The sequence below is a fragment of the Schistocerca piceifrons genome, chromosome 9 (assembly GCF_021461385.2).
Source record: "Schistocerca piceifrons isolate TAMUIC-IGC-003096 chromosome 9, iqSchPice1.1, whole genome shotgun sequence".
Lineage (NCBI taxonomy): Eukaryota > Metazoa > Arthropoda > Insecta > Orthoptera > Acrididae > Schistocerca > Schistocerca piceifrons.
In genome coordinates, this window is record NC_060146.1 from 150,775,435 (window position 1) to 150,801,305 (window position 25,871).

At 41.0% G+C, this 25,871-nt stretch overlaps 1 protein-coding gene across 1 annotated transcript in view; it reads left to right on the forward strand.

Annotated features, from left to right (window-relative positions):
• Positions 1-49: 49 nt before the first annotated feature.
• LOC124716992 (nuclear RNA export factor 1-like) overlaps positions 50-25,871 on the forward strand; it is a 227,282-nt gene continuing 201,460 nt past the window's right edge. Inside the window, exons 1-2 of the mRNA XM_047243615.1 lie at positions 50-231; positions 1,304-1,346. Coding sequence (XP_047099571.1) covers positions 1,327-1,346 — 20 coding nt within the window. The 5' untranslated portion in view covers positions 50-231; positions 1,304-1,326. The remainder of the gene's footprint in view (positions 232-1,303; positions 1,347-25,871) is intronic.

Here is a 25,871-nt window from a genome sequence, read left to right on the forward strand (position 1 = left end):
ACTATCCAATGTCTGTGTTCTCGCTGTACGGAAAGAATATCGCAGAACTGCATGCGATCTTTGTTATATTTATTTTGTGTACTGGGCTGTAGTGTGTAGTGTATACATTCTGATGGGTTTGTGAGTGTAGGTGTAAGAGATACGTATGTGAGAAATTGTGACTTTAGGAGAACTCATACTTACTAATTTCAGTTTTCGTGTGCATTTCACAGACTGCATATTTTGAAAAGGGTAAGTACTTTCTAATGATGGTCATCGGTATGTCAGTAATTTATTTTCCCCTCAAAATAACAGCGCTGTAGGTCGTTGAATGGCAGTATAAATAAAGAAATGGCCAGGAGTGAGGAAATATTACATGTGAAACCAAATACATTGAGATTTTTGTAGTCAAAAGGTATGAATCGACTAATATGTAGTAGTGTACAGATATTAAAAACCTAAAATACATGTTATTGATGATCCACAATAATATTGTTTCATAGTTAGTTATGAACCCTCTTTTTGTGTATTCAAGTTCGTAACATGTTTGCGTTCCACCAAGAACCGACGGAATACTCCATAAATGTTGACTTATGTAGTTATTACTGAATCTTAGAAGAGAGTTTTTAAATTTCCATCTTGTAGTAATAGGTGTCGGAAAGCTAGGATCAATTCACTAGCGGAAAAGATAATTCAGTTTGCTGCATACATATATCGTTTTTCTGATGATATGACTTTTAAATGTACACCTTAGTTGCGTTATTGCAAGTACTCAATTTGCATATTTGCTAGAAACTGGTGCTATATTGCTCCCTCAAGAACAGCTAAGACATGGCAGGAATGTTGGCCGAGTTTTTTGCCGCTCCTGCAATAATTAGGTTTCCCAAGTACTCCCAACTTCTCCAACTTAACGATTTGCGCTTCGCTAGTGTCGCTGATGAATCTGTTACAACAAATGTCTATCTTCAGAACTTTTTTCATTATTAGTAGCTGTTTGTCATGTGCCCAAACAAATTATTACACAGTTACTGCCAATATATGTATATAGCTTGTAGTAATACGTTAAATCTCCTGTTGGATTGTACTCTTCGATTTTAAGTATGAATGTTCAAGATTAACTTATGTTCGGTGTAGTGATTAGAGGTAATGCCCTGTTCATAGTGGTGGTAATATTGTTCTGTTTTAAAGCATAAACTGGTTCGATTTTTCTATGGAATTGTAACAACAGCAGTTTCATAATTGCTTTGAAACTTTACGGTGACGTGCATGCAGTGTTGAGAGACACTTACCGATGTTATAGGTAGCAACTTATTTTTTGCTACAGGTGGTGATCAGCTTTCCTGAGTCATGGATTGGAGACCTAATCAGTGAGTATTGAGTTCATCTTATTCACAATGGAAACCTATATTTATCTGTAAAGAAACTTGTTTCCTGCATAAATAAAGCCAGTCATCTTTTTGTGTTACATCTTGCATTATTACTGAGTGTTATCATTTCCATTGTGGTTTTGACAAAGAAGTAATTTGACTTGTAAATATCAAAGGAAGAAAACTATGTTTGGTTGCTGGTAATGGCTGTATTGACAGGCAGTTTGAATGTTCATCCCTTGGGGGTGCCCTGAAATTAGCTTTACATGTGTCAATTTTATTCCATTAAGAATGGAAGGTAGGAGGTTCCGAAACAAATAAAAATTTATTTATTTAGTTTTTGCTGTGATGTCATCAATATGATGGCTTTTCTAAACATTTAATATGTATAGGTCTTAGTACTATAAGTAGTAAATACAACAATCTCTCTTTCTCTCTCTCCATCCTCTGACGGACAAGAACGCCACTCTTCACTGAATGTTCGTTATTATTCTTTTAATACAACCTGTTAAGGCTCCCACACTGATTGTATTATTCAAGAGTCTGTGGAACTTGTTTTGCAAGCCACTTCTTTTGTGAATTATAATTATATTTTCTTAACATTCCCCCAGTTAATCTGTCTGGTATCTACTTTCTTACCATTTGTTCTATGTGGTCATTCCAATTTTAAGTTGTTCCATGTGATTACCCATAGACAACAGCAGCATCCATGCTTCGCAGACTGTCCAACTTTATCCACTAAATCATTGATATATTTTGTAAACATTAATTGTCCATTCATGATCCCGTGGGGCGCTCCTGAAATTAACTTTACATGTACCAATTTTATTCCATCAAGAATAGTGTATTTCTTTCTATCTGGTAAAAGGTTCTGAAACCAATCAAAATTTATTTATTTATTTAATTTTTTGTGTGACGTCATCAGTATGATGGCCATTACAAACATTTAATATGTGTAGGTCTAGTGCTACAAGTAGTAATTACAACAATCGAAAATGCTTATCAAAATACATTACAATTTTTACACTTCTTAATCTGACAAGAATCAATAGATTACCACATACATAAAGTCTATCTTTTATAAAATCATCTCATTAATTTATAAAAATGCTTCAAACATCTTACCCCCATCTTATGGTTACATTATGTTACAGTATATCAGTGGTATTTTTATGTTTGTTGTTGTTGTTGTGGTCTTCAGTCCTGAGAGTGGTTTGATGCAGCTCTCCATGCTACTCTATCCTTCTTTATCTCCCAGTACCTACTGCAACCTACATCCTTCTGAATCTGTTTAGTGTATTCATCTCTTGGTCTCCCTCTACGATTTTTACCCTCCAATACTAAATTGGTGATCCCTTGATGCCTCAGAACATGTCCTACCAACCGATCCCTTCTTCTAGTCAAGTTGTGCCACAAACTTCTCTTTTACCCAGTCCTATTCAATACCTCCTCATTAGTTATATGATCTACTCATGTAATCTTCAGCATTCTTCTGTAGCACCACATTTCTAAAGCTTTTATTCTCTTCTTGTCCAAACTATTTATCGTCCACGTTTCACTTCCATACATGGCTACACTCCATACAAATACTTTCAGAAATGACTTCCTGACACTTAAATCAATACTCGATGTTAACAAATTTCTCTTCCTCAGAAACGCTTTCCTTGCCATTGCCAGACTACATTTGATATCCTCTCTACTTCGACCATCATCAGTTATTTTGCTCTGCAAATAGCAAAACTACTTTTTAAGTGTCTCATTTCCTAATCTAATTCCCTCAGCATCACCCGACATAATTCAACTACATTCCATTATCCTCGTTTTGCTTTTGTTGATGTTCATCTTATACCCTCCTTTCATAACGCTGTCCATTCCCTTCAACTGCTCTTCCAAGACCTTTGCTGTCTCTGACAGAATTACAATGTCATCGGCGAACCTCAAAGTTTTTATTTCTTCTCCATGGATTTTAATACCTACTCCGAATTTTTCTTTTGTTTCCTTCACTGCTTGCTCAATATAGAGATTGAGAGATATACTCCTTCCACCTTTCTGCTTTCCCTTCTTTGCGTAGACCTGGATTTCCATCTGAGCTCTTGATATTCATACAAGTGGTTCTCTTTTCTCCAAAGGTCTCTTTAATTTTCCTGTAGGCAGTATCTATCTTACCCCTCGTGAGATAAGCCTCTACATCCTTACATTTGTCCTCTAGTCATCCCTGCTTAGCCATTTTGCACTTCCTGTTGATCTCATTTCTGAGACGTTTGTATTCCTTTTCGCCTGCTTCATTTACTGCATTTTTATATTTTCTCCTTTGATCAATTAAATTCAATATTTCTTCTGTTACCCAAGGATTTCTACTAGCCCTCATCTTTTTACCTAGTAGATCCCCTGCTGCCTTCACTGCATCATCTCTCAAAGCTACCCATTCTTCTTCTACTGTATTTCTTTCCCCCATTCTTGTCAATTGTTCCCTTATGCTCTCCCTGAAACTGAGTACAACCTCTGGTTTAGTCAGTTTATCCAGGCCCCATCTCCTTAAATTCCCACCTTTTTGCAGTTTCTTCAGTTTTAATCTACAGTTCATAACCAATAGATTGTGGTCAGAGTCCACATCTGCCCCTGGAAATGTCTTACAATTTAAAACCTGGTTCCTAAATCTCTGTCTTACCATTATATAATCTATCTGAAACCTGTCAGTATCTCCAGGCTTCTTCCATGTATACAACCTTCTTTTATGATTCTTGAACCAAGTGTTAGCTATTTAGCTATGATTAAGTTGTGTACTGTGCAAAACTCTATCAGGCGGCTTCCTGTTTCATTTCTTAGCCCCAATCCATATTCACCTACTAAGTTTCCTTCTCTCCCTTTTCCTACTACCGAATTCCAGTCACCCATGACTGTTAAATTTTCGTCTCCCTTCACTATCTGAATAATTTCTTTTATTTCATCATACATTTCTTTAATTTCTTCATCATCTGCAGAACTAGTTGGCATATAAACTTGTACTACTGTAGTAGGCGTAGGCTTCGTGTCTATTTTGGCCACAATAATGCGTTCACTATGCTGTTTCTAGTAGCTTATCCTCACTCCTATTTTTTTATTCATTGTTAAACTGACTCCTGCATTACCCCTATTTGATATTGTATTTATAACTCGGTATTCACCGGACCAAAAGTCTTGTTCCTCCTGCCAGCGAACTTCACTAATTCCCTTTAACCTATCCATTTCCCTTTTTAAATTTTCTAACCTACCTGCCCGATTAAGGGATCTGACATTCCACACTCCGATCTATAGAACGCCAGTTTTCTTTCTCCTGATAACGACATCCTCCTGAGTAGTCCCTGCCCGGAGATCCGAATTGGGGACTATTTTACCTCAGGAATATTTTACCTAAGAGGACGCCATCATCATTTAACCATACAGTAAAGTTGCATGCCCTCGGGAAAAATTACGGCTGTAGTTTCCCCTTGCTTTCAGCCATCCGCAGTACCAGCACAGCAAGGCCGGCTTGGTTAGTGTTACAAGGCCAGATCAGTCAATCATCCAGACTGTTGCCCCCTGCAACTACTGAAAAGGCTGCTGCCCCTCTTCAGGAACCACACGTTTGTCTGGCCTCGCAACAGATACCCCTCCGTTGTGGTTGCACCTCCGGTACGGCTATCTGTATCGCTGAGGCACGCAAGCCTCCCCACCGACGACAAGATACAGGTTATTACTAAATTTACTACATACAGCAGTAAACCATCAAAGGTTTAAGTCTAGATGGACGCCTAGGCGTTTAAGGTGGTTTCTTCTGCTGTCATTATGCCCTTTGCAAATGTCACTTTCAGGGATAATTTGCGTAATTTGACCTTTACACCTTGAGCAGGGAAATACCTTATTAGTTGCTGAAAGTTACACTTTGTCACAGTCTTTGTTGTAGAATAAAACTGGGATGTCATCAGCATAATTGACAATGTGCAAGGTAAAATAATGTACAGTGTCATTAATAAATGCTAGAAAAGGAAAATACCAAGAATTGAATCTTGTGGAACTCCTTTTATCACTGTCTCTTTTGGAATTGAAAGCTAAAACCTTATCATCACTTTAGTGGGAGAAGTAATGGCAAAATATAAATAATTTACAAATAAAGGAGACCATCACCAAATGGCAGAGATGTTCAGTCATCGACAGGCACAAACAAAAGAATAAAAACTTTGCTGATTTTCAGAAACAGTCTTCTGACGAGCTAGAATGCAAGTAGATGCACGAATGGATCCCCATCCCCCACCACGCACATACACGCCACCCAACATGCTCCCCACCCCCAGCCCCCACCCCAATCCACCTGCAGAACTGCAATCCAAGCATTGTGTGTCCAGCTGGCACAATGTAGGTACGTGCATTGTCTTTTGTATGTGTGTGTGAATGGGGGGGGGGGGGGGGGGGAGTCGAGGGTGCAGTTTAGGTTGTATTTCAACTCAGTGTCTCGGTTACTATTCGTTGTGTGGTCTCGTTTACTCCTACCTCACCGTCAATTTTATATCAAACAATGGAAACTCCATGTAGGAGTATCAGTAATGTAGGAACAAATAGTGTGTTACTTACCATAAAGAAGACATGTTTAGTTGCAGACAGGTACAATTAAAAGATGCTTACACAAAGCCTTCAGCCACAACCTTCATCAGCAAAAAAGAAACATGTACCATTCATACACACAAGATGCACACTACTTGCACACAACAGCCAGCTCCAGCAGCTCGCATCAGAACACCACTGTCATTTGGGATGGAAGCAGTAATCTGGAGGGGGTGGAGAAGGGGTAATACTGTATGGGTTGGGGGGAAAATGGAATGCTGTCTGGCAGAATGTACAGCAACTAGAATGCCAACAGATGCAGTGTGAGGAGGTTGTGGGGGGGAAAGGGGGCGAAAAAGGAGAAGGGGGGATGGGTGGGTGCATTGGCATAGGGTGGGAGATGAGAATGGGGAGAAGATGATAGGGCAGGAGTGACAAATGGGTGGTTGATGTGGGGCAGTGCCGGCCGGAGTGGCCGAGCGGTTAAAGGCGCTACAGTCTGGAACCGCACGACCGCTACGGTCGCAGGTTCGAATCCTGCCTCGGGCATGGCTGTGTGTGATGTCCTTAGGTTTAAGTAGTTCTAAGTTCTAGGGGACTTATGACCACAGCAGTTGAGTCCCATAGTGCGCAGAGCCATTTGAACCATTTGATGTGGGGCAGTGTGTTACATAGGTTGAGGCCAGCATAATTACGGGAGTGGAGAATGTTTGGTAACGATAACTCCCATCTTCACAGTTCGGAAAAGCTGGTGGTGGTGGGGGGAGACATAGGTTGAGGCCAGCATAACTATGGGAGTGGAGAATGTTTGGCAATGATAACTCCCATCTGCACAGTTCCGAAAAGCTGGTTGGGGGGGGGGGGAGATACAGATGACTCGGGTTATGTAATGTTCAGCTGCATGTTGGTCTACGTTTCTCTTGGCCACGGTTTGATGGTGACTGTTCATCCTGGTGTACAGATGGTTGGTAGTCATACCAATATAAAAGCAGTGCAATGATTGCAGCAAGCTGAGAAATGACTTGGCTGCTTTCACAGGTGGCCCGGCCCTGATGGGGTAGGATAAATACGTGACAGGACTGGAATAGGAAGTGCTTTGTTTGTGGATTGGGCAGGCCTTACACCTGGTTCTTTCACAGGGATATGATCCTTGAGGCAAAGGGTTGGTATTGGGAATGGTATAGGGATGGACTAGGATGTTGTGGAGGTTGGGTGGGTGATGGAATACCACTTTTGGAAGGTTGATCTTAGAGAGGATGTCCCTCATTTCAGGACATGATGGTAGGTAATCAAAGCCCTGGTGAAGAATGTGGTTCAGTTGTTCCAGTCCAGGGCGGTACTGGGTGAAGAAGGAGGTGGTCATGTATGCATGAGGTGTGCTTGTTTGTGTTTATGGATGGTGTGTGTTTCTCTTTTACTGATGACTGCTGTGGCCAAAAGGTTTGTGTAAATGTCTTTTAATTTTGCCTGTCTGCAACTGAACGTGTCATCTTTACAGTAAGTATTAACCTGTCTTTTCCTACATTGTTGTCAATTTTATATGGAAGTTTGGTACATTGTTTGTGACTCATCAGGTACATGGCTACAAGTTTCGTTGGTATTTAATGCCCACAGTTTAAGAGAAGCCTATAGTTACCCGAGTCAAAGGTTTGCTCAGGTTTAGAAATATTCCAGCATTGTGCATTCCCAGTTCTATTTACTGTGGTCTTCATGGAAGACACTCACATCAGTCGCATGCTAAGGCCTTTCCAAAATCCATGCTGTGACTTGGTAAGCATTTTGTATTGTGAGAGGAAAGCCGTGAGTTGCAATAGCATAACAGTTCCAAATATTCTACTGAAGTGGGGGTTAGTGATGTCGGTCAATAATATGAAAGGTCTTCCTCACCCCTTTTCTATTTATGAGGGTTGCCCAGAGAGTAATGAACTACAATTTTTTCCCAGCTGAAAACAATGCTACGAAATCAAAATGTTACGTATGTATTATTTGAAGCCTTCTGATTGAGCGCACGAAGTTTCTGTCACTTCCGACAGATAGCGTAGGTGCAGGTCTGTTTCAGAATGGCATCTGTAGGCGATGTACATTACAAGCAATGTGCCGTCATTGAATTTTTCACTGTGGGGAATATTCACAAATCCTCGTGCAAGCTCTGTGGAGCATCTGCTGTTGACAGAAGTACAGTTAGTCACTGGGCAAGGAGGGTTAGATTATCAGAAGGTGGTTCGCTGGAGCTCCACGATTTGCAGAGGTCGGGGAGACCATCCACTGCTGTCACACCTGACATGTTGCAGTGAGCTCATGTCGTCATTCACGAGGACAGATAAGCAAAGGAAGTTCACTCAGTGATGCACTGGCTCTGCCACCATGTCAAGGATTGGTACCGACAGGGTATACACGCCCTTGTTTCACACTGGAGGAAGGCCATAGAAGGGGTTGGAAAAATAGGGCATGTAGATAAAACACCATTCTTTCGTACGTGTAATTCATATTATATTCAATAAAGAATAGTTGAAGAAAAAAATGTGGGGTATTAGTTTCTGAGCAACCCTTGTATTTATTGAAAATTACACTTTTTTAAGGCCTTGGGTATATATTTTCTCTAATACTAAAATTAATAAGATAGCTAAGGGGTTTAGTGATTTCATAGATACATTTCTCTGATACCACATTTGTGATACCATCCCATCCAAATTAGTATTTGTTCTTAAGCTTTTGTATCATGTTAAATATCTCCTTTCGACCCACATCTAGAAATTTGAGCCCAACACAAAGTGTAGTATTATTTGATGTCTCAGCCTATAGATATATAATGGGGGCTAGTTGATCAGAGGGAGGGATAAAGCATTTATTGAACAACTTACATGTTTCATTTTGACTTTTCATGAGATGGCCTTTATTCCTAATGGAGACTGGGTCACTTTGCACCTTGCGTATGGTTTTATGATGTTTACTTGACTAGTCTCTAGGATGCCTTACATAGTTGACTGAACGCTCTATGGCAGCCCTGTTTATTGGTTTCCTGAGCATAAAAGTCTACCTTAAAGTTTTTGTACTTTTTCTTAATATGTTCTTTCGTTTCATTATATATATTGCCAAGATCAAATATATATTCCACCTTAACCAGATTTGACTAGGTGGAAGTTTTAATCTAGTATTAGTCTCAGTATGGAATTTTGTTTTTTTCTCTGGTTATTGCTTTGAAAGGCAGAAATTGTCAAAATGTTCCAACATTGTTCTATAAAATTCGTACCATTTGCTTTTCAACTCCTTTACCTGGTAAATTGTGTCCTTCTCACTGCTAGCTTAATTCAAAAGGTGCTGATGTTGGTGCTACTCGGAAACTGTTTCTTTTCAAATATTTTAGCAGTTTTTGATGCAACAATGCTTAAGTACTCCTGCAACTGACAATAATGATTTGAGTAATGAAAATCAATACTTTGGCAGTTAACACTGTCATCTATGTTTCTCTTGATTATTGCATCATCTATTTTACTGAACATTGAGTCTGTTATCCTAGTGTCCCCCCATGAACCATGGACCTTGCTGTTGGTGGGGAGGCTTGAGTGCCTCAACGATACAGATAGCCGTACCGTAGGTGCAACCACAACAGAGGGGTATCTGTTGAGAGTCCAGACAAACGTGTGGTTCCTGAAGAGGGGCAGTAGCCTTTTCAGTAGTTTCAGGGGCAACAGTCTGGATGATTGACTGATCTGGCCCTGTAACACTAACCAAAATGGCCTTGCTGTTGTGGTATTGCGAACGGCTGAAAGCAAGGGGAAACTACCGCCATAATTTTTCCCGAGGGCATGCAGCTTTACTGTATGATTAAATGATGATGGTGTCCTCTTGGGTAAATTGTTCCGGAGGTAAAATAGTCCCACATTCGGATCTCCGGGCAGGGACTACTCAAGAGGATGTCGTTATCAGGAGAAAGAAAACTGGCGTTCTACGGATCGGAGTGTGGAATGTCAGATCTCTTAATCGGACAGGTAGGTTAGAAAATTTTAAAAGGGAAATGGATAGGTTAAAGTCAGATATAGTGGGAATTAGTGAAGTTCGGTGGCAGGAGGAACAAGACTTTTGGTCAGGTGAATACAGGGTTATAAATACAAAATGAAATAGGGTAATGCAGGAGTAGGTTTAATAATGAATAAAAAATAATAGGAGTGCGGGTAAGCTACTACAAACAGCATAATGAACGCATTATTGTGGCCAAGATAGACACGAAGCCCAAACCTACTACAGTAGTACAAGTTTATATGCCAACTAGCTCTGCAGATGATGAAGAAATTGATGAAATGTATGAAAAGATAAAAGAAATTATTCAGGTAGTGAAGGGAGACGAAAATTTAATAGTCATGGGTGACTGGAATTCGAGTGTAGGAAAAGGAAGAGAAGGAAACGTAGTAGGTGAATATGGATTGGGGCTAAGAAATGAAAGAGGAAGCTGCCTGGTAGAATTTTACACAGAGCATAACTTAACCATAGCTAACGCTTGGTTCAAGAATCATGAAAGGCGGTTGTATACATGGAAGAAGCCTGGAGATACTGACAGGTTTCAGATAGATTATATAATGGTAAGACAGAGATTTAGGAACCAGGTTTTAAATTGTAAGACATTTCTAGGGGCAGATGTGGACTCTGACCACAATCTATTGGTTATGAACTGTAGATTACTGAAGAAACTGCAAAAAGATGGGAATTTAAGGAGATGGGACCTGGATAAACTGAAAGAACCAGAGGTTGTACACAGTTTCAGGGAGAGCATAAGGGAACAATTGACAAGAATGGGGGAAAGAAATACAGTAGAAGCAGCATGGGTAGCTTTGAGAGATGATGTAGTGAAGGCAGCAGAGGATCTAGTAGGTAAAAAGATGAGGGCTAGTAAAAATATTGGAACACGTGAGGCAATACTGACCCTACGACTTATCTTAGAAGAAAGATTAAGGAAAGGCAAACCTATGTTTCTAGCATTTGTAGACTTAGAGAAAGCTATTGACAATGTTGACTGGAATACTCTCTTTCAAATTCTGAAGGTGGCAGGGGCAAAATACAGGGAGCAAAAGGCTATTTACAATTTGTACAGAAATCAGATGGTAGTTATAAGAGTCGAGGGGCATTAAAGCGAAGCAGTGGTTGGGAATGGAGTGAGACAGGGTTGTAGCCTATCCCCGATGTTATTCAATCTGTATATTGAGCAAGCAGTCGAGGAAACAAAAGAAAAGTTCGGAGTAGGTATTAAAATCCATGGAGAAGAAATAAAAACTTTGAGGTTCGCCGATGACATTGTAATTCTGTCAGAGACAGCATAGGACTTGGAAGAGCAGTTGAACAGAATGGACAGTGTCTTGAAAGGAGGGTATGAGATGAACATCAACAAAAGCAAAACGAGGATAATGGAGTTGAATTATGTCGGGTGATGCTGAGGGAATTAGATTAGGAAATGAGACACTTAAAGTAGTTTTGCTATTTGGGGAGCAAAATAACTGATGATGGTCGAAGTAGAGAGGATATAAAATGTAGACTGGCAATGACAAGGAAAGCATTTCTGAAGAAGAGAAATTTGTTAACATCGAGTATTGATTTAAGTGTCAGGAAGTCATTTCTGAAAGTATTTGTATGGAAGTGAAACATGGACGATAAATAGTTTAGACAAGAAGAGAATAGAAGCTTTCGAAATGTGGTGCTACAGAAGAATGCTGAAAATTAGATGGGTAGATCACGTAACTAATGATGAGGTATTGAATAGAATTGGGGAAAAGAGGAGTTTGTGGCACAACTTGACTAGAAGAGGGGATCGGTTGGTAGGACATGTTCTGAGGCATCAAGGGATCACCAATTTAGTACTGGGGGCAGCGTGGAGAGTAAAAATCGTAGAGGAAGACCAAGAGATGAATACACTAAGCAGATGCAGAAGGATGTAGGCTGCAGTAGGTACTGGGAGATGAAGCAGCTTGCACAGGATAGAGTAGCATGGAGAGCTGCATCAAACCAGTCTCAGGACTGAAGACCACAACAACAACAATCCTAGTGTCAGAGCTTATTATATTTGTGAGATTGTGTGAATTTAATGTATTTGTCAGTTTCATATGGGTCACAATACGGGAGTTGTCATCAATATTTAGATCTCTGATTGTGCTAATTTCAGTTTGGCCTGCCTGCCCAACTGCTCTGTTAAGTCTGTCAAGGTAGTGTAAGACTTCAGTATTTAGTGGGCAATACTTTCCAATTACAGTATTTAGCTAATCCACGTGAATGAGCGTTTATGTGAACTGCAACACCAGCCATTTCAGTTGTTCCTTCCTTAGTGTATTGTTCAAGACATAAGGTAAAACTTTATACAGGGCAATTGATGCTCTTGCCGTTGATTACATGTCAGCAATGGCTGCCGCGAGTGATGGTGGGTAGCTAAGGTGGTGGATCACCTGATTTATTTAGCTAATTAAAATGATGTTTTAGGGCTTATTGCAGGAGAAACAAATACAGCATTTTAATATAACAGCATCCATTAGCAAAGAACGTGTCATTGGTGCAATGTAACTGAATTTCCTCTGAAAAATTAGGATATACACAAGCATGCAATAAATGATTTAACACAAGTGTTGTTATATTCTTGCTGGTGTGGTCTATTTGTGCAACTAACTAAGGCCTTTTTTTCATGATGCATGCATTTTGGTTCTTTGTAGTTATGAAACGACAACTATTACAGGTCTCTGATGGCGCTTCACAAATAAAAGGGAGTGAAACATGTATGTCATAAAAACAAGCAGCCCTTTATTCAGTTGCATGGATGGATCACATCTTCAAGAGAATAATAATGTAGAAGTAACTAAGGAATGCCATAAAATATAAAAATGAGAATAACGCCATTCAAAATAAGACATTACACTATGGCTTGTAGATCATTGCTGCAGATTTAATGAAATGCATAAATAAATCTACCTTTTCACTATACCTTCTGCACCACATACAGTACAATACACCCATGGCACAGATCAGTGGCCATTTTGCTGCAGGTGAGAGATAATTGACAAAATTAAACTCAAACCAGACAACTTTCTACATCCAGGAAACAACAGTATAATGTAATGTACTGATCCACCTGAAGATAAGAGTGCAGACTCTTGAAATGCACTGTGGGAAAGACTGAAGAGTGACTGATACAGATAATTGTGTTAATTGAATTTTGATGTTATAAACAGATAAAGTTTCCAATTCACAATCCAGCATGGATTACATAAAGTTAAAGAAGGGAAATGTGGAAAAAAGGGTTATGTAAGGGAAGCAAACTTGAGGACAATATTAGAGACCAAGAAGAGGCAGCAGATGAGGATGAAATGTGAGATGATATATTGTGAGAAGAATTTGACAGCACTAAAAGACCTAAATCGAAACAAGGCTGTTGGGCTGGATGCCATTCCCTCAGAACTACTGGTACCCTCGGCAGAGCCATCCGTAGCATTATTCCAGCAGGCGTGCAAGGTGCACGATAACAGGTGAGATGCCCTCAGATTTCAAGAAGGGTGTAATAATTCAAATTCCAAATAAGACAGGTGTGAGTATTATAGAACTATCAGTTTAAGAAGTCATGCTTGCAAAATACTGACAAGAATTATTTACAGATGAACTGAAAAACTGGTAGAATCCGATCTCAGAAATCAGTTTGGGTTCCTGAAATGTGGAACATGTGAGATGATACCAACTTTACAACTTACCTTAGAAGGCATGTTAAAGAAAGAGAGACCTACATTTATAGCGTTGGTAGATTTAGAGAAAGCTTTTCACAATGTTGACTGAAACATACTCTTTGAAACTTTGAATTTGTCAGGGATAAATTCCAGTGAGTGATGGTTATCTACAATTGGTACGAAAACCAGACTGCAGTCACAAGGTTCAAAGGACATGAAAGGAAAGCTGTAGTTGAGAAGAGGATGAGGCAGGGCTGTTGCCTATCCCTGAATTTATTCAATCTGTTCATTGAATAAGAATTAAAGGAAACAAAGAAGAAATTATAAATCGAATTAAAATTCAGGGAGAAGAAATAAAAACTTCGAGGCTTACTGATGACATTGTAATTCTGTCGGAGGCAAAAAAGGACTTGGAAGAAGATTCAGAAGGAATGGTACCATGGAAAGCTGCTGTGAAATGAACATAAGTGAAAGTAAGAGAGAGGTGATAAGCAATCAAATTAAATCAGGCAATGTTAGGGAAATTAGATTAGGAAATGAGGCAGTAAAAGTTATAGATGAGCTTCGCTGCTTGGGCAGAAAAATAACTGACAATGACCATAGTAGAAAGGATATACAATGCGGTTTGACTTTAGCAGGGAAAACTTTTTTGGAGAAGAGAAATTTGTTCACGTCGAATATACGAGAGTGTGCTGAAAAGTATGTGAAAACCCTTAAAGATTTTCAAATAAAGCAAACGTTATTAACATTCTGAATCTTTACTCTCTACACATTTCTCAAAATAGTCACTCTGATGATGAACATGTTTCTTCCAATGAGATACCAGTTTATTGATACCGTCACTGTAGAATGTTTGACTTTATTAATGGAGTCGCAACATCAGCTCTGCTTACACTGCTTCATGACTATCAAAGTGAAGTCCTCAAAGATGTTCTTTAAGTTTTAGAAATGGATGAAAATTGGATGGGGGCAAATCAGGACTGTATGGAGGGTGATCGATGACAGTGAACCCGAGGTGTTGGATTGTTGCAGATTTCGCTGCCCTGGCATTTAGCCTGGCGTTGTCATGCCTAAGAAGAGGGTGCTTCACATGTGGAGGAATTCTTTAAATTTGGAACTTAATTACAGCACGCTGTTTCTCACACACCGATGTACAGTATACATCACATACAAAGTGCCATCTTACACACTACAATTTGGAAGTCTTTTGTGGCAGTAGGCTGCAAATGTGTAGACATGAAGGATAAAGACCCAGGATGTTAATAATATTTGTTTTTATTTGAAAAGAAAATTGGATGAATTAACTTTTCAGCACATCCTCATAAATTTAAGGCATTTGCTTGGAATGTAGCATTTTGTGAAAGTGTAACACAGACTATAAACTATTCGGAAAATAAAAGAATAGAAGCTGTTGAAATGTGATGCTAGAGAAGAATGCTGAAGATCAGATGGGTAGATCCAGTAACTAATGAGATGGTATCGAGTCGAATGTTAGGCGAAAAAAGAAATTTAAGTCAGTACCTAACTGAAAGAAGGGGTTGACTTACAGGACACATTCTGAGGCATCAAGGAATTGTCAGCTTATTAATGAAGTGAAGATGAGGGGAGGGGGGTGCAGTGGGTGGAGGGGGGAAGGAATTGTAGACGTACAGTAAGCAGGTTTAAATGGATATAGATAGCAGTAATTATTTAGAATTGAAAAGGTCTGAATAGTGTGGAGAGCTGCATCAAACCAGCCTTTGAACTAAAGACCACAACAAAAGTATCTGTTTGGTCCTAAAGTTCATAGCTTTTTTCCATAAGTTTAATGAACACAACAGGTACACATAACAGAAATTTCAATTGTCGGCAATATCTTCTCCTTCACCATTTACAACAGTCTGCCAATGCTGGGGTAACTTGATTCTGCAACTGTGGAAATCACTTGGTTTTGAGGTGAAGAACTTGTGGATCCGTGTGCATTTTCATGCTGAAAGGAAGATCCTTGAAGGTTGTTAGAATGTGAAAACTTGATAGCGCGAGACTAGGTGAATAAGATGAGTGCGGAATGACTTCCCAACCAAAATCCTGTTCAGTATTTTTTGTCAGTGTAGTAGAATGCAGGCAGGCATTATCGTGGAGTAGCATAGTCTTCCTTGGATTGTGTCTGCAAGATGTCTCTGTTGTTGACAATAAATATCAGCAGTAGTGAGTACACCTGGGGGAAGCAGTTCCATAGTTCACCATACTGTTACTGGTCCACCATATGCATAACATTATCTTTTGTGCCTGTGCACAGGTCTTTGTAGGGGGAGTTGCTGCTTTGTTTGAGCTCAGGCATTCCTTTCTTTACATTATGTTAGCATAAAGACACCATTGCTCATCACTGCTTATAATAAAGGATAGGAATAGTTGGATTTGTTCACGAGTCAGTTGGCGATGGACAGGCAGAGGTGCACCTATGATTTTTGTGACTTTGGCATGGAGCATGCTGTGCCCATACACCTGATTTTTGAACCTTCCCCATGTCATGCAAATATCACACAATGTCAGGCTGATCACAGTTTATCACATTTGCCTGTTCTCAAGTACACTGATGTGGATCATTGAGGATTAATGCATTTAAATTATCTTCGTCAAACCCTGAACATCTTTCAGAAAGTGGAGTGTCACTGACGTCAAAATGATCCTCCCTAAAACGAGAAAAACCATTTTCTTGCTGTGCTCTATGGCATTATTTGCGTAAATAGCACAGGTGTTTCTGGCTGCCTCCACTGCTGTCACCCCTGTATTGAACTCGAAACGGAAGAATATGTTGGAAACATTCTGATTTCTCTATTTGGCAATCGCTTTTTTTGCATCCATACCTCTACTCACTACCTCCAAATGATAAAATGACAATGTGTAAACTCAAATAGCAACTAGGAACTGAAAATAAAAAACGATAAAAAAAAAGATAAATGAACCCATAGCAACTGGAATACCAACATGCAAAACAAACTCCATGAATTTATGCACCGACCATATACGTACAAAATAGCATAGATGCAGCCAGGTCACGGGGCCACATATGTGTGTACGCATTGCATATGTGTGAATGTGTGTGTGATTTTTGTTCCAAAAGAAGAACTTTAGGCTGAAAGCTGAAATGTTCAGTAGTCTTTCAATTGTGCTTGTCTGTGGGTCAGTGCCTCCTCTGTGTTGAGTAGCAATCTATGCTTTTTGTGATGTTGGTTTTTTTTCGTTCCTAGATTTTACATTGTTTTATTATTATTCTTGTTATTGTTATTAGTATTACTATTATTACTGGGCAAGTATTACATTACGTTTCAGTGAGAACTGGTGCTGTAGACCATGTGTTGCTTCAATAGTTTGTACCATTTGACAGTATGTTCAAAGCTCCAGCAGTTCTTGTTGTTTCATCTCGACATTCTGTCTGAGAACTTCCTCGAGAACATAAATTGACAAGTGTTTCTTTTATTATTGTATTGTGTTTCCTGTGGTCTGGCTTTTGAAGTAGCTATCCTTTCTACTCTAATCGTCTCACCACCAGTTTGCGTTCTACACTAAATTGTTTCAAGAGTCGTTAGCTCTCCAGTCTTTCTAGTTCTCCTAGTGCCATTTTTGGATACGATATTCATTCACAGGTCTTTCTCAGCATTTCTCATGTCGAAACATTTTGTTCTCTTAGGTGTTTGACCACTGCTAGCAGGCAATATTTATGCCTTGTGTCTCTCCTAAAAGTTGCCAGATCTCATTTCCCGGTCATTTGAAAGCTATTATTAATTTAATTTTTGTGACACAATGTAGTAATGATCCCCAACAAAGACTGCTCATTCGGTCTTTCGTCAAAGACTCACTGTCAATAGAAAATGTTGTTTTAATTCTAACTACAGACCATCAACAATGGGCAGAGGGGGAGAGAGGGTGTATCCTGTTGCAGAGAATGCTGTATAACATGACAGTCGTGACCTTGTGCCTGTTTCACAGCTGCTATCTGGATTCTTCCTCAAGGCACCCGCTTCTCAGAACTGTACAGGTTGGAACTGGCATTAGAATGTGTCTTCGGTTCTCACCACCCACCCAGCATTAATCTACGTTTACATCTATGTGGATACTGTGTAATTCACACTTAAACACTTAAGTGCCTGGCAGAGGGTTCACCAAAGCACCTTCACAATAATTCTCTGTTATTCCACTCTCAAACTGCACACAGGAAAAATGAATATCTTTCTGTGCAAGCTCTGATTTCCGGTACTTTGTTATCAGGATTGTTTCTACCTATGTAAGTAGACGTCAACAAAATATTTTTGCATTCAGAGGAGAAAGTTGGTGATTGAAATTTTGTGAGAAGATCCCACCACAACAAGAAACGCCTCTCTTTTAATGATGTCCACCCCGTATCGTGTCTGTGATACTCTCTCCCCTATTTCTCGATAATACAAAATATAATGTTCTTCTTTGAATTTTACCAATGTACTCTGGTTATCCTATCTGGCTAGGATAACACACCAAACAGCAGTACTCCAAAAGAGGACTGACAACTGTAGTGTAGGCAGTCTCTTTAGTAGATCTATTGCATCTTCTAAGTGTTCTGTCAATCAATTGCAGTCTTTGGTTTGCCTTCCCCACAACATTTTCTATGCGTTGTTTCCATTTTAAGTTGCTCATAATTGTAATTCCTAGGTATTTAGTTGAACTTACAGCCTTTAGATTTGATTGATTTATCGTGTAATCAAAGTTTAATAGTTTCTTTTTAGCACTCATGGGATGACCTCACTTTTCATTATTTAGGGTCAATTGCCAATTTTTGTACCATACACATATCTTATCTAAAACATTTTGCAGTTGGTTTTGATCTTCTGATGATTTTACTTGACGGTAAATGAATGCCAACAACCTAAGGCAGCAGTTCACATGATCTCGTAAATCTTTTGTACAGATAATGAACAGCGGAGGGCCTATACTACTACCTTGGGGAATGCCATGAATCACTTGTTTTACTCAATAACTTTCCATCAATTAGCTCTCAGGGGCTCGGCATTCATTTGCTGGGTACGGGCTTGGCGACCCCGGGGTTCCTGAGCTGGGGACCAGTCAGGGCTGCAAGCCCCCCTGTACCGTAAGCTCTGGGCATGCTTTAGCGACCACCGTGTGGCGTGGCGATGAAATGTTGTGTGTCTCAGGGGAAATCTCTATAACGAACCCTTCAATCTCAAGGTGTGCGATGCACTGATGAGATGCGTGGCTGCTGAGGTGGAACAGTCATTCGCGGGCGACCTCTGAGGAACCTGCCGCACCTCAGTTGTATAAGGTTTTCTCAGGCATGCGGGGCTCTGTCTGAGTGGACCCTTATTTCCCTAACTGCCCATGGGACCGAAATGGATCGTCCGAAATCTTCCTTTCCTCCTCCCAGTGGAACGGGTGAGCCACTGGGAGGTACTAACACCCCAACTAGTAAGAGGGCTTGGGTAGCCAGTCCTCCAGATGCGAAAGTAAGACAGCACACAGCTGTAAAGAGTAACAGAGCCCAGGATGGTAATCAGAATGTGTTTTTAGTAATCAAACAGACAGAAGGTAGTTTCCAGACAGTCTCGCCTTTTTACATCCAGAAGGGCTTAGAAGGAGTTGATCCAGTTCCCAGCAAGCTGTTAATATACAGAGTGCAAAGTGCCTGGGCAAATATGCCGTCGATACAGAGCTCCACAGCACTTTGAACTTCAGCAAAGGTGTTGTGTCATGTCGGGATCTAGTGGATATTCCTGTTGAAGAATTGAAGAGTGGGTGGGCTCTGGAGGAAATTGTGGATGTCCAGACTGTCATGAAAAGGGTAGATGGAAATCTGGTGAAATCTGACTCCTTCATTCTTACCTTCAACACACCCAACTCCCAGAGCACGTCAAGGCATGCTTTCTTCGCCTAAAAGTATGGCCTTATGTTCCAAACCCAATGGCTGTTCCAAATGCCAGCGTTTTGGGCATACAACCCTTGGGTGTAAAGGAGAAGTGACATGTGGAAACTGTGGTAAGGCCGCTCATGAAGGAGTTGGTTGCTCGTCTCAAGCTAGATGTATCAACTGCTCTGGACAACACCTGGTTTGGAATAGGGACTGGAGAATCTTTTTAGAGGAACGCAAAGTACAGGAAATAAAAACAACTAAGCGTATACCCTATGGTGAGGCAAAAAAATTTAAAAGTCCATGCAGCCTCCCACATTTGCTACGTCTTTTGCGTCATTCTTCAGAAGCCTACTCCAAAATCTGATGCCTCTATACAAACGAAGATGGCGAGTGTTGGCACAAACACTGCTGCATGTCAGTGCACTTGCCAGGCAGCAAGTGATCCAACACAGTAGCCCCCCTGCAACAACAGACAAAGCTACAGTGGCCAACTTGAGCGAGACCTGCCTGAGCCTGTTCAGAAGCCCAGCACAGCCATTACCATTCCTCCTCTAGCTCAAGCAAAGCCCACAAAAGTGCGAAAACCTACTGTAAAGGAGAAACAGCTGGTAAAGTAAAGTGGTAAACCATCCGACCATGTCGATCTGATTCTGCATGATGCTTCATGTGACTCCTCCTCAGAGCTGTTATAGTATGAGGAATGTGTCGGGCAATCATCTCGACCCACGACTGCCGTGCCTCCTGCTCCAGTCTCCCCACCCAGGCGGAGAGACAGGTTGAAGTTGCTACCCCCGTGATAGATGGTTCCCATCTTCAGTGGAATTTGGGGAGGGTTCAGGATGCATTTGGAGGAACTTTGTCTACTCTCTCAGTGTAGACCACTGTGTCTGTGTCTCCAGGGGACTCTTTTTCCCTGAGCTTCGGGGACTATGTCCTCCTCAAGGAGGACCACGTGAGTGGCGAGAGAACTAGTGGAGGAGTCAGTATTTTTGTCAATACTGACTACCACTCCTCACCTCTCTGCCTTACGATGAATTTACAAACAGTTGCCATATCAGTGCACTTGCATCATCCGTTGACATTATGTTGCCTTTACGTGGCGCCACTTGATGCACTTGACGTAGAGGCTCTCGGCAACCTTCTTACACAGCTCCCCCACCCCTTCATCCTCTGTGTTAATTTCAATGCACACTATGTACTCTGGGGCTCTGCAACTAACCTGTCCCCGGGGAAGAGCAGTAGAACACCGTTACTCATTCCACGAAGAGTTCTATTTTATGGGAGACCATCAGGCGAATTTCAGGGAGAGGCCAGAGGTGCCCCACGGCTGCTTTAATGGGGACCAGCACTCTCCAAACCAATCCGCAAGACATTGCCCAGATGATGGCAGCCTATTTTGCCATTGTTACTGCAACAACTAGTCAGGATCCAGCTTTCCAGCGCCATGGAGCGGTTGCTAAGAGGGGCAGTGTGAATTTCCGGTCCGCCTCTGATGAAGATTACAACTGCCCATTCTCCATGTGGGAGCTGGATTCTGCATTGTCTGTGACTTGTGACACATCCCTTAGCCATGACAGAATCCAGTATAAGTATGCTGCGACACCTCACCAACTGAAACAAAGGTACCCTCCTCGCACTTTTTAATGCCATTTGGGCATCAGGCCATTATCCTGACTCGTGGCGTGAGGCCATTTTGATTCCTCTTGTAAAACCTGGGAAGGACCGTATGCGCCCAAATAGTTATCGCAGTGTTGCCCTCACTAGCTGCCTAGGAAAGGCCTTGGAGCGGATGGTCAACTGCCGCCTGGTCTGGATGTTAGAATCCAGGCAACTCTTAGTTGCTTTCAGTGTGGGTTCAGGAGGTATCGCTTCACCTTTGATAACCTGGTCCTCCTGGAGGTGGCTATACAACAGGCTTTCCTGCACCGGCATCACCTTTTAGGTTTATTTTTTTGATATCGAGAAGGCGTATGATACTACTTGGAGACATCTTATCCTCGAGCAGCTTGGCAACTGGTGTTTTCGTGGTTGTCTTACCATTTTTATTTGGTCCTTTCTCTCACCACGGTATTTTCGATACAGAGTGAGTGGTGTTCTGTCTGAGCTGTTTGAGCAGGAAAACGGTCCCCCTCAAGGTAGTGTTTTAAGTGTGACTGTCTTTGCCATAGCTATTAATAGTATTACCTCAGCAGTGCAAAGTCCTGTCCAGTGTTCTTTGTTTGGGGATGATTTCTCTGTGTTTTTCTATTTTTCTCCTCTTCTCCTCTTCCAGCCTTGCCATGACAACACGTCATTTGCACCTCACTCTTCGACATTTGGATTAATGGGTGCAGAGGAGTACGTTTAAGTTTTCAACTGAGAAGTCTGTGTGTGTTCTTTTTAACCATTCTCATTCCATTTTAAACTTTCCTGAGTCGATGATAAGGGATGCTGTTCTTAATTCTACTGACACAGTGAGGTTTCTGGGCCTTATATTTGACAGCAAACTTACATGGTTTGCCACATCTTAAGGACCTGAAGAAACGGTCACTTAAGGCTCTCAGTATTTTAAAATCTCTTAGTCACACTACATGGGGAGCAGACAGGACTTATCTGCTCTGGTTTTATAGGGCGTATGTGCGATCTCGGCTCGATTATGGTTGCACGGTGTATGGGTCTGCGAGACCTTCTTATTTGAAAATTTTGGACATGGTGCATCTTGAAGGCATTCGATTATCCCCTGGGGCATTCAGAACAAGCCCCATACCAAGCCTCTGTGCAGAGGTTGGTGAACCACCACTTCACATTAGGCGACGGCTTCTTAATGTGCACCAGATGTATAAAACACTGTTCACACCGTACATACCTGCATACCATATGTTGCTCGGCTTCCACTGGCATGGCTTTTTCATACCAGGCAACGTGCAATGATGCACTGTGGGATTCATGTACAGGATTGCCTTTTAGAGATGGACGTGGCTGGTCTTAATGTTTTACATTGAGATTGGAGCAGATTTCCACCCTGGCTCCTCCAGAGACCCAGAATTATTTTAGATTTGACTAATTTTAAGAAGGATAGTTACCAGATTTTACATATCAATCTCATTTTTTTTTTAACATTTTAGATATGAATATCTGTTTCATGGTCATTTACACTGATGGCTTCAAACATTGGAATTCCCTTGGCTGCTCTGTAGTGTTCGCAGACTGTGTCACCAGGATTCGCCTTCTTGCCGAGTATACCATTTTTTCCAGCAGAGCTCCACGTGATCCTGAAGGCACTGGAGCAGATACGTCGTCTTCTGGGCAAACGTTTTCTCATCTACTCCAATTTCCTTGCGCCTCACAATCATTGCAGAACCTATACCCAGCTGAGGCGTTGGTCTAGTTCATATTTAGCCAATTGTACTTGCTCCATCAGTGGGGTAATCACGTGTCATTCTACTGGGTGCCTGGTCATGTATGGATATGGGGCAATGAACAGGCCGATTGGGCTGCCAAGGAGGCCTGCATAGGACAGGGCGTGACACAGTGTCCTATTCCCTTGCAGTATGTTGTTTCTGTCCTGCACAGGAAGTGCATGCAGTTGTGGGAGGAGGAATGGCTGGCAGTGACGGCCAATAAGCTGTGGTTGGTGAAGTCCACAAACCAGCCATGGCATTCCTTCTGCTCAGGCGGTATAAAGTCACACTCACTTGTCTCTAGGATTGGGCACTGTCCTCTCACACATAGCTTTCTATTACGGCAGGAGGATCCCCGATCCCCCGTTTTGTGATGCCTGTGGTGCGCACATCTCTGCCTGCCATGTTTTAACAGAATGCATTTTATACTGTGATGCAAGGGCAGCAGCAATAGTTGATGGGGATCTGCCCTCTATTTTAGCTGATGATGAGATGAGTGTACTTAGGGTTTTAAAGTTTTGTGATGTGTCTGGCCTCTGGCCTAAACTTTTAGGCTGGAGGTTTTAGTGTGTTGTGGAGTGGATGGCATCTCCTTTTTTTTCTTTCCTTGTGGTTCACCAGCCACATCCATCTGCTATATTGTTTTAGCTCCTTCTACCACTTTCTTCCTGTGTCATTCATGTTTTACTGTTAATGCCACGATTTGTCCCATGCTTTGGTGTGTGTCCGTATGGTTTTCCACACTTTGTTACATGTGTTTTACTTGCTGTTTTATCTTTCTGTTCTGGGTATTTTACCGACACTAATCACAATCTGTTTTTGTGCAGACGCTAAAGACCTTGCCATCAGGTGCCCTTATCACCATCTCCATCCATCCATTTCCATCAGTTACTACGAACCGTGACCTCTCTGTCAGGAAATCACGAATCCAGTCCCGTAACTGAGCTGATATTCCATAAGCACACAATTTGATTACAAGCCACTTGTGAGGTACAGTGTCAAAAGCCTTCTGAAACTGTAGAAATGTAGAATCAGTTTGAAATCCCTTGTCAATAGCACTCAACACTTCATGTGAGTGAAGAGCAAATTGCGTTTCACAAAAACAATATTTTCTAAACCCGTGTTGACTGTGTGTCAATAGACCATTCTCTTCGAGGTAATTAATCGTGTTCAGACACAATATCGATTCCAAAATCCTGCTGCATATCGATGTTAATGATACAGGTCTGTAATTCAGTGGATTATTCCTATTGCTTTTCTTGAATATTGGTGTGACGTGTGCAACTTTCCAGTCTTCAGGTACGGATCTTTCGTCAAGCAAGTGGTTGTATATGGTTGTTAAGTATGGAGCTATTGCATTAATATACTCTGAAAGAGACCTAATTGGTATCCAGTCTGGACTGGAAGGTTTGCTTTTATTAAATGATTGCGTTGCTTCACTGCTTCGAAGATGTGTACTTCTAAGTTCTCATGTTGGCAGCTGTTCTTGATTCAAATTCTGGCATATTTACTTTGTCTTAATTTATGTTAATTTGTTCAGTCTGAGCATTTCTTCTCAGCAACTATTCCTTTCTACAAAACCTTTTAGTTTTCTAATCTGTCTATTTTTTCCACCCCTCCACACACAGTGCACTTAGCTTTTTTGCTCTTATTAACTCTTGGTCGATGTTTTATAAGTAATCTCTATAATGCTTATTGCTGTTCCTTCCACGTCTAACTTGCAGATTTTCGAATCTCATCTGGTGCAGTTCTCAGCAATCGGCCTTTCCTTTTCATCGCGTCTTGTAAGTCTTGCCTGACCCAGAGCTCTTGGTGACTTTTCCAAACTCTCTCCATTTCCTAAACCCCACCAGTCCTTTTCCTTCATCTATCTTCCTTTCTGTTCAATCGTTCTGCCAGGAGAAGGAGCCACTGAGTCTGAATGCTTGCATAATTTGGTTTAACATTTAACTTTCTTAGAAAATTTGTGCGACTTTTAATGTATCCGCTACAATGGTACATTAAATGTTGCATGCTGTAGGTTTCTTGATTCATTCTTTTAAACAGTAGTTTTCAATAATGCTTCATTTTTAACCTGTTTACAAAAGAATACGATGTGCTAAATCTGAGTAGAAGAAATTGCAGAAAGGTAATTTTGCTAGACGCCAGATCTGCTAGGGTTGCAGATTCACTCTGGTATTGCCTTGCCTGCAGTAACAGTTTTCTGTGTATAGTGCAGGTACAAATATGTGCTTTATACTTTTACAGGCTATTTCTTAAATCTTGACAGTCCTCCTCCTGTTGTCTTTGATCATTTGGGTGGCCTGCCTTCAATTTTTAGACTCAGTTTACTGATTTGTCCACATCTTTCTTGTGTAGCAAAATGATAGTCTTGCCTACTGTGTAATACCTAACTTTCAAACCTTATGGATAGTTGTAGCCTTTTAATTGTTTCTCCCTCAGAAGGGCATTTATCTTGTATTAGGACATTTGCTATGGGAAGTTTTCTTGGTGGAAAAGTCAATTTTTTAGCCCATAATCTTAAAAATACATGAGGGCAGTTCAATAAAGAATGATCATACTTTTCTGACAACATACATATACTCATTCTCATAATTTTGTTGGCCCTTCTCAAAGTAGTCTTCCATAAACGCAATGCACTTGCCCCAGTGTTTCTGTCAGTCTTCAAACACATGCTGGAAACCATTTTTTGAGAGGCCCTTCAAAATCGCCTCCGCAGCCTTCACCAGTGCTTCTGATGATTGATAATGCCTCCCACGAAGGCATTTCTTCATGTTAAGGAATAGAAAAAAGTCATGTGGGGCTAAATCCATGCTATAGGGAGGGTGAGGGATGCACTTCGCGGTGCTTTTTGCAAGATATTCAGCAACAACATTGACAATATGTGGCCGCGCGCTCTTGTGGTGCAGCATCCAGCCTGCTTCACGGAAATCTGGTCTTTTGCGCTTGATATCGACTTCCAATGTTTTCAGGACATCCCTATAGTATTGCCCAGTTACTGATGTGTGTGCAGGTACAACAT